Consider the following 15,130-nt stretch of genomic DNA (forward strand, 5'->3'; position numbering starts at 1 on the left):
AAATTCAGCTTTTTGAAGATAGAAAATGGCATCAGATTGATGCTTGCTCCCAAATCGCAAAGGCACTTGTCGAATGACAACTTGCCAATGGTGCAAGGAATGGTGAAGCTACCCGGATCCTTAAGCTTTGGAGGTTTTGTTACAGCACAGCACTGCACTCTTCCGTTAGAGCAACGGTATCAAGATTGTCCAGTTTCACCTTCCTTGAGAGAATACTTTGCTCCAAAGTCTCGGCGAAAGGTATGTTGATGTGAAGTTTCTTGAGAACCTCCTGAAACTTACCAAACTGCTTATCCAGCTTTTGTTTTTGCAATCGCTTAGGAAAAGGTGGTGGAGGATAGAGCTGTTTCTCCCCTGTATTACCCTCAGGCAGAGTGTGTTCAACAGTAGTCTTCCTTGGTTCTGCCTCTTTCTCCTTTTGCTTCTCTTCTTCATCTACAACTTCAGCTTCTCCATCTTTTGCTTTTTCAGCTTCAGCAACTTTTCCAGACCTTAAGGTAATAGCTTTGACTTACTCTTTAGCTTCCTTCCTGCCTGGCACTTCAGTATCGCTGGGAAGTGTGCCAGGTTGACAATTGAGCACGATATTGGCTATTTGACCGATTTAATTCTCCAAGGTCTTGATAGAAACAGCCTGACTTTTGCACAACAGCTTTAGCTCCTCGAAATCAGCACTAGAAGGTGGAGCAGCACCTCCTTGTTGAGGATATGATTGCCTTTGAGCATATTGCTGAGGTTGCTGGAATCCAGGTGGATTAAACTATTTACTTACAACTTGCTGATATGGTTGCTGAACAACATTCTGAGTATTACTCCAGCTGAAATTGGGATGATTTCTGTTATTAGGATGATAAGTAGCTAGCACAGGCTGCTGCAGTCACTGATAATTGTTCACATACTGAACATATTCATTAACAAGAGAACACTGATCCATAGCATGAGAGCCTGCACAAAGCTCACAGACAATAGCTATCTGATTGACTCCTTAGTTGGCTAAGGAATCGACCTTCATAGACAGTGCTTGGAGCTGCGCTGCAATAGCTGTAGCTGCATCAACTTCCAGAATACTTGCTACCTTCCCAGACATCATCCTTTGAGTTGGGTTTTGATGCTCGTTTGCAACCATAGTTTCAATGAGATTATAGGCCTCAGTATAGCTTTTGGCCCACAAGGCACCTCTAGCAGCTGCATCGAGCATGGGCCTAGATTGGGGCCCCAAACCATTGTAGAACCTAATGATCACCATCCAGTTAGGCATACCATGATGTGGACACTTTCTCAACATCTCCTTGTAGCGCTTCCAAGCTTCGCACATAGATTCTGTTGGTTGCTGCGCAAATTGAGTAAGAGCATTCCTCATAGCTTCAGTCTTGGCCATTGGATAGAACTTTACCAGAAACTTTTGCGCGAGATCTTCCCAAGTAGTGATGGACCCAGCTGGTAAAGAATGTAACCGGTCCTTAGCTTTATCCCTCAGAGAGAATTGGAAAAGCCTCAGCTTGATAGCCTCATCAGTAACACCATTATATTTGAAAGTACTACAGATCTCGACAAAATTCCTGATATGCATGTTGGGATCTTCAGTCGCAGCACCTCCGAAAGAAACAGAATTCTGCACCATCTGAATAGTGCCCGGCTTGATTTCAAAAGTATTAGCCTGAATAGCCGGATGAATGATGCTTGACTGAATGCCATCAATTTTAGTCCGAGAAAAGTCCATAAGAGCTGGATCTGCTGGAGCTATACGATCACCCATGATTACCGGTTCTTTCTTTTCACTCTCTTTATCCGAATCTTCAAAATCTATCTTCTCCGGAATATCAAGAACTGAATCTGTCTCCTCAGCCGTATCTAGAGTCCTCTTGCGAGTGCGAGAACGTGTTTACATAAACGCTCGCTAGAGTACCTGAAACACAACTGGAAACAATAAGTAACAAGTCTTAATCAATGAGTCCTAATGACCACTGATGGCAAGTACATAAACTAAACAAATTAACACCGAGTCCCCGGCAGCGGTGCCAAAAACTTTTTAGGCACAAAGCATGCGCTAATAATTCATGCAAGTATACGCGTTCACAAGTAATACATAATGATTTCTAGTTCGTTCCCACAGAGGCTCTGACTAATTATGTTCAATTAACACTTACTCACCAATGTATGATTACTTCTCAATGTCAATACGATAACACTTAAGGTTGATTAACTAATTATTAACTAATATTAACTACAAGAATTAAACACTTAAATTAACACTTGAATTAACAATGTTAAACACACATGAGATCATAACTTCATTACTACTTCATTCAATATTTATTGTTATTACCCTTAGCATGTAACAGTGATGACATTAATCGAACAACACGAAACTGATAAAAGCCAACTTTCATTGCACAAGTACCATTCTACCAAGCATCCACAATTAAGATAGAAGTTGAATAGGCATCAATTATATTGAGACCCTATATGTCTACAGAATTCGTCAACATAACGATTTAAGAGCAAGTTATTCATTTTGATTACACAGGGCAAGTAAAACGGTTAGAGTTACCCACTAATCATGCATACAATACATGAACCTATGCTAGCATGGCAAGTTCTAAATCTCAAGATTCATTGTCGCTTCACAAGAGATTAACAGCCTATCTTATATGTTCGCGACGCACATAAGACGAATAAGCACAACCTATGCTAGATATTATACAATCATCACATACCAAGGTATTAAACAATTAACTAAAAAAATCCATAGTAAATCCGCTACGACCCCATAATCACGATTAGCCCATGATATAACTCATCGTCACCATGGGTTCATATGAAAACATGATAATAACACAACGATATAAACTAATAAAAATACTTATTAAAAGCAGAGTACGTCACAAGAGTATTAAGGTTCAAAGTAAAGAAAAATAGCTTCCAATGTTACAACGAATAGAAGAATCACAAGATAACGTACGCTTCCTCTTCTTCGTTGTGGTGTGCTAAAACGGTCTTCTTAATCTTCTCTTCTTGCTTCTTGCTTGTTCTTCTTTCTGTGAAACGTCTCTCAAGATTACTTACATAAAAGTCCACAAGAAAGAGCGCCGTTAGAAGCCCAATAGAAGTCTAATTATACAAATCCAGATTCTAAAAATACGACCCCAGGCGGCCGCCTCAGTTCCCAGGCGGGTGCCTGCATCTCCAGGTGGTCGCCTCACATCCCAGGCGGGCGCCTGCACTGCTTCTGGAAAAATCCACTTTCTTCTCCTGATTTTGCTGAATTCTTCGCACAACTCCCCGCAACTGGTTCCAAGTACTTCCCTAGGCTTATTATGATGAAATCTCCCTAATTACACAAGTTATACCCTGAAATGCAAAGACACTAGAAAAATGCATCAAATACACAAAATACTTGATTTCAAGACATAAATTCAAGCCATTATAAGACGTTCTAAGTGGTATAAAATGCCACTTATCACTTATCAAATCTTAGAAATTTGAATATAAGTGATTATAACAAATTTTAAAATACATCCAATAGGACATGACTAAATATAATTAAGAGCTTCAATTATTTTAGGCCTTAAAGAGCTTCTGTAGGAATTTAATATTCTCCCCCCCTTGCTTAACGTAGACTCTCTTGAAACAGTCGATATTGGAACACTCAACACACTTCTGGCCATATCAGATTAAATATGATATTTTGAAGCGTTAAACTTCCACCAGAAGCTTCGACTTTTGCGATATCTTTTAATTCTTATATATGACTATTTCTGTGTTTGATGATATGCATTATATATTATATATTATATAATATATATAGCGGTTTGCGGTTGCGGTTCGACTTTTGTGATTATTTAAAAATCAAATCCACGGTCAATCCACGAATATGGGGTTCCTGTAATTTTAATTTGCATTCGATCTGCATTTTGCGGTTTTCCACAAAGAGCGATGCGATTACGAGCGGTGTGAGCGATTTGTGCCATTGAGCGGATTACCTGTACACCCTACTCCACCAGCTTCTTGCATTTCACCAACCTTCACTCCTGCCTCCGCAGCCGGCAAACCAATAACCACCTCAAGTACATCGAATGCCTCTTCTCGTGCATTAGCCTCTGCAGCTCCATCCTCAATAACATTATTCTGACATTGCACAACATTGTCCTCAACAGCCCGAGGAAGAACATTCTCTTGAGGGTCCACAATTTCACGATAGAATTATTTGAATATAAATAGAATTATAATATGTCCAATAGTCTTGGTTTAAACAAAAAAAACTATATTATTCATCCGATCTAGGCTAAATAGAATTATATTCAATCTTAAATAAAATGTAAAAATAAGTATAGCTAATATAATGTCATCAGGTTAAAACAAAATTATATATATTATTCATTCGGTCTAAAACAAAATTATATTGACCTCATGCTAAAATAAAATTAAAACCAAAAAACTAAATATAATTAGATGGGTTTGGGTTGGTGTAACGAGCCTGAGGATAAAATAAAATTTGCTACCTCATGCTAAAATAAAATAATAAATACTATCAATCCGGCTAAAAACAATTTATTGAACCGTGCTAAAAGAAAAATAGAATTTGAGATGTAATACGTTTGTCTATATAATATTATGCAGACTAACTACATATTATAGTACAATGTATAGTGTGTAAAATTTTAATTAGAAATCTTATCGATTTCTAATTTAATATTGTCCCATATATCTTTGCATGATAGACTTCATAGTAACCATTCCTATAGTATATAATTAGTGTTCTTATTAGGCCTCATGTTCCAAAGTAAAGTTCATCAAACAACTAATCTTCAATCTAGCGATTAGATACTGCCAGTTGAATTTTGATACACCATATGAAGCCCGAATTTTAGTATATTTGTTAAAGTCTTAAGATTGAAAATTTGTTTTGTTAAGCACTAATTCATAATTGTTAATCCTTCATGTTGTATCTTTTCATTAGTTCACTTCATATATAATAGTAACCCTATAATAATCCTCAAATTGATCATCAACATTATATTTGTCATCATTGGACATTTTAAGCATTGTCATAATGCACTACTGGACTTCTTAAGCATTGTCAAATAATTCCAAAAATATCAATGAACATCATATTGTGCTTAGTATAAAGAGTATAACAGAAAGTTATGACTCACGCAGATGAATATTTTTTGCCACTAACTATACCTGTTATGTATGTAATTGGGGTAATGTACGTGTTATATTAATTACCAAAGCATTCGAATTGTTACTAAGTTCACTTCTTATAATCGTCAATTGCTTAACGCTGAAATCTTTGTGGCGAATATAATCCTGACATTGATGTGAGATTTTAATCAAACAATAGGTGCCTGTATTTTTTTTAAAAATGACGATTACGTTCTTTGGTGCATCTTTATGTATTTTTATTTGTACGTTAATATAATTAAGAGTTCATCATCTCGAAATATAATATACCAATTTTTTTCATTTATATAACAGTTTACGTTTAATAAATTGTCGAATAATAAGTTTGCGTAATGCGGGAAAAAATCCCTAACTAATATTGAACATGTAAACCATAGCATGATGTATAAGCCCGTAAATATAATTATTGAGATTTTTATAGAAAACTATGCATGGACTTTAATGAGACATTTTGCCTTAGTATACATTTTTGCTAAACTTTTGCGATGTTAATCATATTTACAGAAACTCTAAAACCATGTTTGTTTGATGGTATTAAATAGGGGATAGAAATTTAATTCTTAAATTTTTTAATTTCATGTTTATTTCGTAAAAAAATAGTGAATGATTATTCAAGAATTATAATTTTTTAAATTATCATATCCCATGCTTGTTGAAGTAGAAGATAGGATTATAATCCGCTCTATTGCTTGTTGGGATGATGTATTATTTTATCCCCTCTTACAAGTCATTTTTAAAGGATTATAATATTTTTATTATAATCCCATTTAAAACAAACATATGATTGAAAATTTTAAAGGTTGAAAATTTTAAAGAACTATATTTCAATCCCAAAGACTATCCCTCAAAACAAATATAAGATAAAATTTTAAGAGTACAATGTATCAATCCTACTATTAATCATTTCAAACAAACATAAAGTATGATTATTTTATCCATAGGACTAATTTTGATGATCAAATTTACTTATTTCCGAATTATTATCCCGGATTATAAACCCACGAAACAAACATAGCCTATGAATTGTAGCAAAAATGACACATTATTTGTTAATATATTAAAACAAAATATTATACATTCTGTCCTTTTATTTTTTTACGGTTTTCTTTTCGTAACGTTCCTCTTATTTTTATATATTTCAAAAATTTCGTAAAATATTAAAATTTTATAATACAAAAATTAACTACACCCGCTACTTTTCTTTACTGGGTTGCTCCCACCACTTTACTCAATTTTCTTACTTTTTATGACTAATTTGCGCTTTGTTCTTAATTTATGTACCCAAATTCAATATAAATAAATGGGGAGGACGAAAAGAGTATATTTATAATTACTTTAAATAATAATAATAATAATAATATATTTAAATTATAATCATTTTCTCAATATAATGGATCTTTGTACCAACTCGGTTGTAGTTGTAGCCTTCAAGGAACACTCTCACACGTCTACGGGAGATGTTAAGTGTTAGTTGGAGTATTATATATCCCCGTGTAACTCGTCTCATAATTAATAGACCTCCCAATAAACAATACATAAAATTATACACCGCACGAGTAGCTCACTGATCTCGTATACAGACTCTTTAAATAAAAAAAGCCATCACTTTGAAAAATCGAATAAACATAAAATGGGAGGCTGTCACCGTTACGCATGTTTATACGTATACATGGAATATTTTTATGGTAAACATACTGTGTATACGAGATATAACACTATATATAGTGGAAGAAGGAAGAGGCATCTGACAGACAATCATACACACAATATTTAAACACTTGATATATACAGACAAATCAATGGCTGCAGAAGAAGAAACTAAGGTTGGGAAAAGAGTTGTTGTTATCGGCGGCGGAGTGGCTGGTTCTGTCGTTGCTAAATCTCTTCAGTTCATTTCCGACCTCACTCTCATTGATTCGTAAGCTTTCACTTCTATACATAGTACTCATGATTTACTTCATTTGCATGCTTGTAATGTTATATTTTGATATTTTTAGGAAATTGTCAACTTATCGGTTTTACTAAAGTATTTACCAAAATTTTAACGTGTTAAGAAGCGGGCTTACCATGATCATGTTATATCATTAAAAGAATATATGGACTTAAGCTGTTAATTTTAAGCTTATATAACTGATTGCAGGAAAGAGTACTTTGAGATTCCATGGGCAGATTTAAGAGCAATGGTAGAGCCATCATTTGCTGAGAGATCATTAATATACCACAAAGATTACCTCACAAATGCTCAAATTATTACATCGAAAGCTATTGATGTCAAAGAAGACCAAGTCGTGACTGCTGATGGGCGCTCTATTGCCTATGACTATCTTGTCATAGCCTCTGGTCACAATGATCCATACCCGGAAACAAGAACCGAGAGACTCAAACAGTTCCACTCAGGTAAAAAAACTTGTAGCCAATCTGTCGTGTTTTCTACCTAATTATCTTTGTAACATGTGTATTGATTAAACTTCCCTTAGTTGGTCACTTTTGTTATCAGTTGTGTTTGATCTTTAGGATAATGTCATTGCAGATTTTGAAAAGATAAAATCTTCTCACTCCATATTGATTGTTGGAGGTGGGCCTACTGGTGTTGAACTTGCTGGGGAAATTGCAGTTGATTTCCCGGAGAAAAAGGTTACACTGGTGCACAATGGATCCAGGTTGCTAGAAATGCTTGGACCTAAAGCTGCTAAAAAGACTCTAGATTGGTTGATATCCAAAAAGGTGGATGTGAAATTCAATCAGAAAGTCAATTTGAGTAATATTGTCGAAGGTAGCAAAGAATATTCAACTTCGTCAGGAGAGATCATAAAAGCAGATAGCCATTTCTTGTGCATTGGCAAACCACTGGCTTCAGAATGGCTGAAAGAGACCGTATTGAGGGACAGCTTAGATGAATCCGGGATGTTAATGGTGGATGCAAACCTCAGAATAAAGAGCTGCAACAATATCTTTGCAATTGGTGATATTACAGATCTTAAGGTATTTCTACACATAATATATATCTGGTCTTATAAACTACCTCTGTAAATCTGTTTCTAGTCACATTTTCTTGTTATCTTGCAATATCATTGCAATCAAAATAGTTAAAAATTAGACTAATAATTGTAAATACGGTTACAAATTTCAAATCCCTGTTTATCCAAAATTTATTTAGAGGCTCTAATAGGTTTTGGTGAATATGTTGCCAAGGTTGCTTCAAAATAATTATTTGTATTTTAAATGGAAGCTGCTAAGATTTGTAGCGAACCTGATCATATATAATTTTTCATTACAATGTAGGAAATGAAACAGGGCTACCTGGCAAAAGAACATTCTGCAGTTGTGGCAAAGAACATCAAGATATTAATTTCAGGAGGAAATGAAGATAAAATGTCGACTTATGAGCCTGCTTCAAACGCTATTGCTATTGTTACACTTGGACGGAGTAATGCAGTGGCTCAGTTTCCATTCCTAACAGTCAGTGGATTTATCCCCACTTTGATCAAGTCCAAAGATTTGTTTGTGGGGAAGACAAGGAAGCTTATGGGTCTGCACTAAGTTTCTAATGTGTCAAAGAAACAACTCATATCATACAAATTATGCGCTATATGTGTTTTTTTTTCTGGATGGCATTTTCCATTTAACTTTTAGTTATCCTTTTCGGTCTAGTTTGTATTTTCTGAATGTTCTATTCCAATTTACTACATATGAATCAAATATATGTTTGCAAACATCTTAATGTTAAAGGCGAGTAGTTAATTACTTAATTCAGTTCATCATGCCTTCTCTCAGCAATGTTTTCACATGAAACTAGTTGTTTATGTTGTTGCTAGTATATATGGAAAAAGATTGGGGTTTGATCAAGAACTTTGGTACTGAGGAATTACTACTTTGAAACTGTTTGTCAAAAAACACAGCTATCCAGAAAATCATAAGACTGCGGATTACATGTCGCCTTCATATTATCCGGAAAACAATAAGATTGTAGATAATACGTCGCCTTCATATATATCATCCTATAAGTAATAAGATTGTAGATAATATGTCGTTTTCACATTAACCCGCCAGAAGGTCAAGGAAGTTGTGTGTCAACCAGAGCCTGATCAACAGCTGTAATATTTTCTTCATGTGCAGAGGATTCCGATTTAGAAATCTTTTAGTCTAGATTCTAGAAGTCCTCTTGGCCAAGCTGTGCCAACTTTATCTTGGGCCATGAGGTAAAATAAATTTGGAAGAGGCTCATCTGCCTCTAGAACAGGCCCGTACATTTTCAGACCCAGCCAAGTCACCACGTCTGCTACTTATTTCCCTATCCTTTTCCGGAGAGAAAAGTGATGTTGATCACGTTTTAAGATGTTGTGGCCTATACCAGCAGAGGTGACTTTGATCAAACAAAATGAAATAGATACCGAAAAAAGAAAGAAAAGACAAAAATTGGAAAATGAAAAGCATAAAAAGTCTGTATACTGACAAGGATCAGATTGAACCGGCCAATTTTCAAAGCTTGCTAAGTACGCGCCCAGACAGGTGGTAGATGAGGCAATCCAACCAAGGCAGTTACAAGTGGGGCTACAGAATATTCGTGAAAATGTAGTGACACTCGTTCGCAATAAGGTGCTGGTGATCGAGTTGGGTTGTTGAAGAAGGGGAAATGAAGGCTAGAGGTATTATCCCATAATTGCAGTGTTCAGGATAAGAACAGAAAGCGAGACGGTGTCATCCGGCAGTGGTTAGAGAGAGTATGATCTAGGCCTATTGGCTACCCGTTCAGGCTTGTTGAGGACATGAGGATTTAAAAGGCTGTTTGTAACACCCCATCTTACATTAGAACATATGGGACAATCAGTTGAATACGAGAACCAAGTAAACAAATTTAAACAAAATAAATTATCAAAGTTGTTTGCATTTGGATCCAAGCATTTTGCTCCCGTTTCAAACTTTATCAATAAAAATCCTTGATTACATATCCAGTGACATGTTCTTAGAAAGTGTTGGCTATGGGTCAAATAAGACCCTCTGAATGAAGGCCTATTTGATAATTAAAATTATATTACTGGCCGAAGGTCCACCAGATCCGTGCGCCGAAGGCCCACGGAGTGTCATAGGCTGAGGCCCACTTTGTCTTCCAGCCATTGGAAACTGAGAGGCATAACGCCCCCTTTTTACTCCCTCGTTAACAATGAGTAACGGAAGAATATTAATTACATAACTGAGTATAAAACCCCCTGAAAAGTAAGAAATAAAAAACATTCTCTCATTCTCTCAAACACTCTACTTTTCTTGTATTTTTTTACTCGCTTTATAACCAGATTCTTATTCTCACGCCGGAGGTGAATCGGGGGAACAATCCCTCACATTCTCTTCTCTTTCAGGTCACCGCCGAAGGCAGTTACACGGAGCCCGAAGCCTGTTCATCCATCTGAAGGAATTTGGGCGTAACATTTGGCCCCGTCTGTGGGACATACGAGAATCACATGACGAGATATCGAGACAATGACAAACATTCATGAGCACTCACCACCACCAGGGTTCCCTCCACACGATGCGGGGCAAACGTCCTCCCTGGTGGACGCCGATGGAGTCATCAACTTAACCCCCGAGGAAGAAGCCCTTGCTTCTGAAGATCCGAGCGGAAAAGCTAGCTTCAGAGAAGGGCAAAGCCAAAGATGACCAAGCAGAGAAGGAGGCGGAGGCCCGCGCGAAGCAAAGAGAGGCAGATGCGTTACGACTGAAAGCCTTACAACTCCAGAGAGAGGAAATTGAGCTACAAGAAAAAATATTGCGTGAGGCGCTGCAGACCGATGAGCCAGAAAGAACGACTAAGTATAGGAAAGACCGTAGGGTGCATGACGAAGAAGATAAGTCTGACTCTGATTCACATCTCCGAAGAAAGAGGACAAAACAACCATTTTCATCTGATTCGGATGAAGAGCCCGACGTGTCCTGAATCAGGCTCACTCACCTAGAAAAGGCCATGTTCGGTGACATGAGAGTCGACCGAGAGCCGATCACGACAGAAGAAATTGAACAGTATCGACCCCCTCCCGGCGAAGAAAGGCAGTTCCCAAAGATGAGTGAGTTTAACGGAAAGGGAAACCCTGAAGACCACTGCGAAAAATACGAGTTACTGATGATTGGAATGAGGCATAATGATATCATGCTCTGCAAAATGTTCAAGACCTATCTGAAGGGATCAACCTCGATGTGGTACAAATCCCTCAAACCCAGGTCCATCGGGTCTTACGAATAGTTGAAAAGAAAGTTTCTAAAGTACTATTCGCACTTATACCGGAAGGCGAACGATACTAAAGCCCTTGTCCACTGCAGACAAAGGGCGAACGAAGAGTTGGGAGATTATCTAGCTCGGTTTAAGGAAGAAGCTGTAATGGTCACTAATCTAGACAAGGTCAAAGCAATGGGCTTCTTGACGGCGGGGCTAAACCCCTATAAAGGTAAAAAGCTTCGCTCTTCTCCTTACGATTTTCCTCTAAATCCCCTAAATGATATATATGTGAGGGGCGAGAACATTCGTCAAAAAATGCAAATTATTGGGGGATATAAGGACTCCCGAAGGGATGACCGATCGAAGCGAGCCGACAGATACAAAAGCTCAAGATCTGGTTCTGACCGAAGGGATGGTAGGAAAAAAGGGAGAAAGGAGACGGCTCGCGGGGCCGAACGACGCCGAGATAGAGATTCGGCCGTATTCACCCATCTAAATGCGTCAATCTCCAAGATTCTCCATGAGATCAAGGGCAAGCCGGGGTTCGTTCGTCCAACCAAGATGAATGTCCCTAATCACAAGAAGAACCTCGACAAATACTGCGATTATCATCGGGATAAAGGGCGTAATATAGATGAATGCTACCATCTCAAAAAGCTGATTGAGCGAATGATTATAGAAGGCGAACTTAACTAGTTCGTTCGAGATCTAAGGGACAGACTGGGACCGAAGGATAACCAAGAAGAGGCAGAAGCTGAAGAGCCAGAGCGAAGAGATAGGATAAGGGGAGAAGTAAAAACTATATCTGGATGCAGCATCCTAGATAAGGATAGCAAGACAACGAAGAAAAAATATGCCCGTCAAGTATACAATCTCTATCAGTTCGGCCAGGCGAAGCCCCACATGCCCATGACTTTCAGCACTGAAGATTATGAGGACGTCATTCGCCCACATAAAACCCCATTATCATTAATCCTATCATTGGTCAGAACAAAATCTGGAAGGTGATGATGGACACTGGAAGTTCAGCTGTAATAACCCCAATTTTTGGGAAATTTTGAAACCCTTATGAATAGTGTTTTTGCTGAATGAGAAAACTTTTCATGCCACACTATGTAGGGGTTCTGATATGGATATTCTGAGATTTTATTAGTACTTTATATGGGATATAAGTGTATGTAAAGATCGTCAGAATCCAAATCCGAACACTTTGATTTTCCCGGAAATACACTAGATACGGAGAGAATTGAGTATAAGGTAACAGGATAAAAATGATTTAAATTAAAGGATTATAATAGAGGATCATAAAAAGGAATATAATGTATTGAGAAAGGTTAAGGGAACCTAAGTAATAAGATCCCGGGTATGATCCTTCAAACGATAAACGAGAACGAAAGTTAAGCGAACCGTATAACAGATCAGCGGTCATTAGGCAAACAATTAGGAAGTTAATCAAAGGGATTAGAGAGAGTGATGTCACCCAACCAATGAGAGGAGGACAAAGAGGGAAGGATGACATCACAACATGACCTAGGCATGACATGGGAAGGAAGGAGATGTGGTGGCTTTTTAACCACACAAAATCAAGGGCAACAAGGTAATTAACTAAATCAAACACAAAACCAATCAACCAAGCCAAGCAAATCACTTTCATCAAAATCAAAAAAAAAGAAACCAAGGCATTGTTCTTCATGCTCTCGGCTTTTTACTATTGCAAATGGGCAAGAATTCAAAACTCAAGATCCAAGCCTCCTAAATTGGTAAGATAATTCCCTAATCATCTTTATGCTTAGTTAGGGCTATATCATGAGTTTAAGCCATTAATTCCTTCTCAATCTTCTTCATTTAATCAAAGAAGAAGACTATGAATAGTGTTTTCAAGTTTTTAACTTGAAATTTTTCTTGATTTCCTTGAAGATCCAAGCATTCCTAAGACTTCTCAAAGCTTCTTAAGGCTTCCTAGCTCCTCCCACCACTTCAAGGAAGGTATATCATCTCCAAACCCTAGATTCCTATGTATTATAAGATGATTTTGATTAGTAGGGTGATATTGTAGCTTGATGTTGTGATTTAGAGTTTGGGATTTGAAATGGTAGTGAAATGGAATGGTAGATGTTGTTGTTTTGATTAAAAGAACTTAAGTATGGTTAAAGTTAAGCTTAGGCATAAGTATGAATGTTAAAATGGAATTGGTTGGGGTTGTTATGATGTGATAAGGATGGATGTTGGTTGTATGTTTGGTTTGAGGTTGAATTGGGTTGGTTTTGAATGGTTTTAAATTGGGAAATCGCGTAAACATAGCCGTCGTAACGTCCGATTTTCCTTAGACTAATTTTGTGCATAATATTAGGACCCGAGAACCCCCTGCTAGATTTTGACCATTGCCATGTTTAGATAGCTCATGTTACGAGCTTCGTTTTGATATGTAGTTCGTTCGATTCCGATGCACGGTTTAGGAGAAACGACCGTTTCAAGTAACGGCATTTCGCGAACGAAACTTTTCCCCTCGCCTTACTTTGAAACAAAGGTTAAAGACCAAAAAGGGTTAATTAATGCATGAAACATTTATGGTAAGTGTGTTAGGCAGTTGGTAAGACACTCGCGAAGGAATCGCCTTAAAACTCGTAAAGGTTAAATTATTAAAAATGGTGGAGCCGAGGGTACCCGAGTGACTTAAGCGAGTCAGTAAGCGCAAAACAAGCGTTAGAGTCTAAGTTAGTTAAAGTATAGATTTACAAGTGACTTTGGTTTAATTCCAACTAACTTGTTGTTTATAGGTTACCAGACTCGTCCCGAGCCTTTTATCACCCCAAGTCGCTCAGGCAAGTTTTCTACCCGTTATAACTGTTGTTGTGATGAATATATGTATTTGCATTATCTTGCGATAGATGCATGTTGGTTAATTAGCAAATGTTGCAATACATTGAAGCATGCTGCTATGGTATATATATATGCATGCCTGTTTCGTATTCTTTCCATATATATCTGTTGATTCAGTTGATAATACCTATGCTAGAGGATAGCGGTAATTTGCATATACCCTTAGTATAGGGACCCAAAGGTTAAAATATTTTCTAAAACCGGGAGTCGAGGATCCCGAGTAGATTTTGTATATATGGATATAAATATATATATATATATATATATACTTATATATATATATGGTCATAGTTTTCAAAACTATTAATCGAATAAGGTTTATTCGATAACTTTAACTTTATTTTATTATTGAATATTATTTCGAATATTATTCGAAGGCGTATGACTCCTTTATATTAAATGAATATTATTTTGAATATTCATTCGAGGGCTTATGACTCTTTCATATTATTTATTGAATATTATTTGAATATTCATTCGAGGGCTTATGACTCTTTCATATTATTTATTGAATATTATTTGAATATTCATTCGAGGGCTTATGACTCTTTCATATTATTTATTGAATATTATTTGAATATTCATTCGAGGGCTTATGACTCAGTTTATATTATTTAATGAATATTATTTGAATATTCATTTGAGGATCTATGACTCCGATTATTTGCTGAGATATATTCTTTATTTTATTAAAGAATAAGGTGTCAATAATCAAACTTATTTTCAATTATTCAAATAAAGATAGTACTTTCATATAAGTATATCTTTGGTTATTTAATACTCGTTTCAAGTATAAGTTTTAATACTTCTATTTCAATTATTTTTATAAAGATTATTCTTTATGGGAATATTATTTAA

The 15,130-nt window shown here is 36.6% G+C and overlaps 2 protein-coding genes and 1 non-coding gene across 3 annotated transcripts; all 3 read left to right on the top strand.

Annotated features, from left to right (window-relative positions):
• The first annotated feature begins 1,256 nt into the window (after nucleotides 1-1,256).
• Nucleotides 1,257-1,365, top strand: LOC141709886 (small nucleolar RNA R71). Its single transcript, XR_012570440.1, has one exon. It is a non-coding gene; the product is annotated as a small nucleolar RNA R71 (small nucleolar RNA).
• Nucleotides 1,366-6,849: 5,484 nt separating this feature from the next.
• LOC141707858 (uncharacterized) lies at nucleotides 6,850-8,902 on the top strand. Its single transcript, XM_074511274.1, has 4 exons — nucleotides 6,850-7,105; nucleotides 7,328-7,584; nucleotides 7,718-8,169; nucleotides 8,470-8,902. Exons 1-4 carry the CDS (start codon nucleotides 6,987-6,989, stop codon nucleotides 8,725-8,727), a joined length of 1,086 nt encoding a protein of 361 aa, XP_074367375.1. The 5' UTR covers nucleotides 6,850-6,986; the 3' UTR covers nucleotides 8,728-8,902.
• Nucleotides 8,903-11,155: 2,253 nt separating this feature from the next.
• LOC141693419 (uncharacterized) lies at nucleotides 11,156-12,088 on the top strand. Its single transcript, XM_074498524.1, has 2 exons — nucleotides 11,156-11,397; nucleotides 11,497-12,088. Exons 1-2 carry the CDS (start codon nucleotides 11,156-11,158, stop codon nucleotides 12,086-12,088), a joined length of 834 nt encoding a protein of 277 aa, XP_074354625.1.
• Nucleotides 12,089-15,130: the final 3,042 nt, after the last annotated feature.

Source organism: Apium graveolens, chromosome 2 (genome assembly GCF_009905375.1).
Source record: "Apium graveolens cultivar Ventura chromosome 2, ASM990537v1, whole genome shotgun sequence".
In the NCBI taxonomy this organism is placed as follows: domain Eukaryota; kingdom Viridiplantae; phylum Streptophyta; class Magnoliopsida; order Apiales; family Apiaceae; genus Apium; species Apium graveolens.

Coding starts and splice junctions, on each gene's coding strand:
- LOC141693419 (XM_074498524.1), top strand. CDS start 11,156: ATGAGAGTCGACCGAGAGCCGATCACGACAGAAGAAATTGAACAGTAT. Junction 11,398..11,496: donor TACAAATCCCTCAAACCCAG/GTCCATCGGGTC, acceptor TGTCCACTGCAG/ACAAAGGGCGAACGAAGAGT.
- LOC141707858 (XM_074511274.1), top strand. CDS start 6,987: ATGGCTGCAGAAGAAGAAACTAAGGTTGGGAAAAGAGTTGTTGTTATC. Junction 7,106..7,327: donor GACCTCACTCTCATTGATTC/GTAAGCTTTCAC, acceptor AACTGATTGCAG/GAAAGAGTACTTTGAGATTC. Junction 7,585..7,717: donor ACTCAAACAGTTCCACTCAG/GTAAAAAAACTT, acceptor ATGTCATTGCAG/ATTTTGAAAAGATAAAATCT.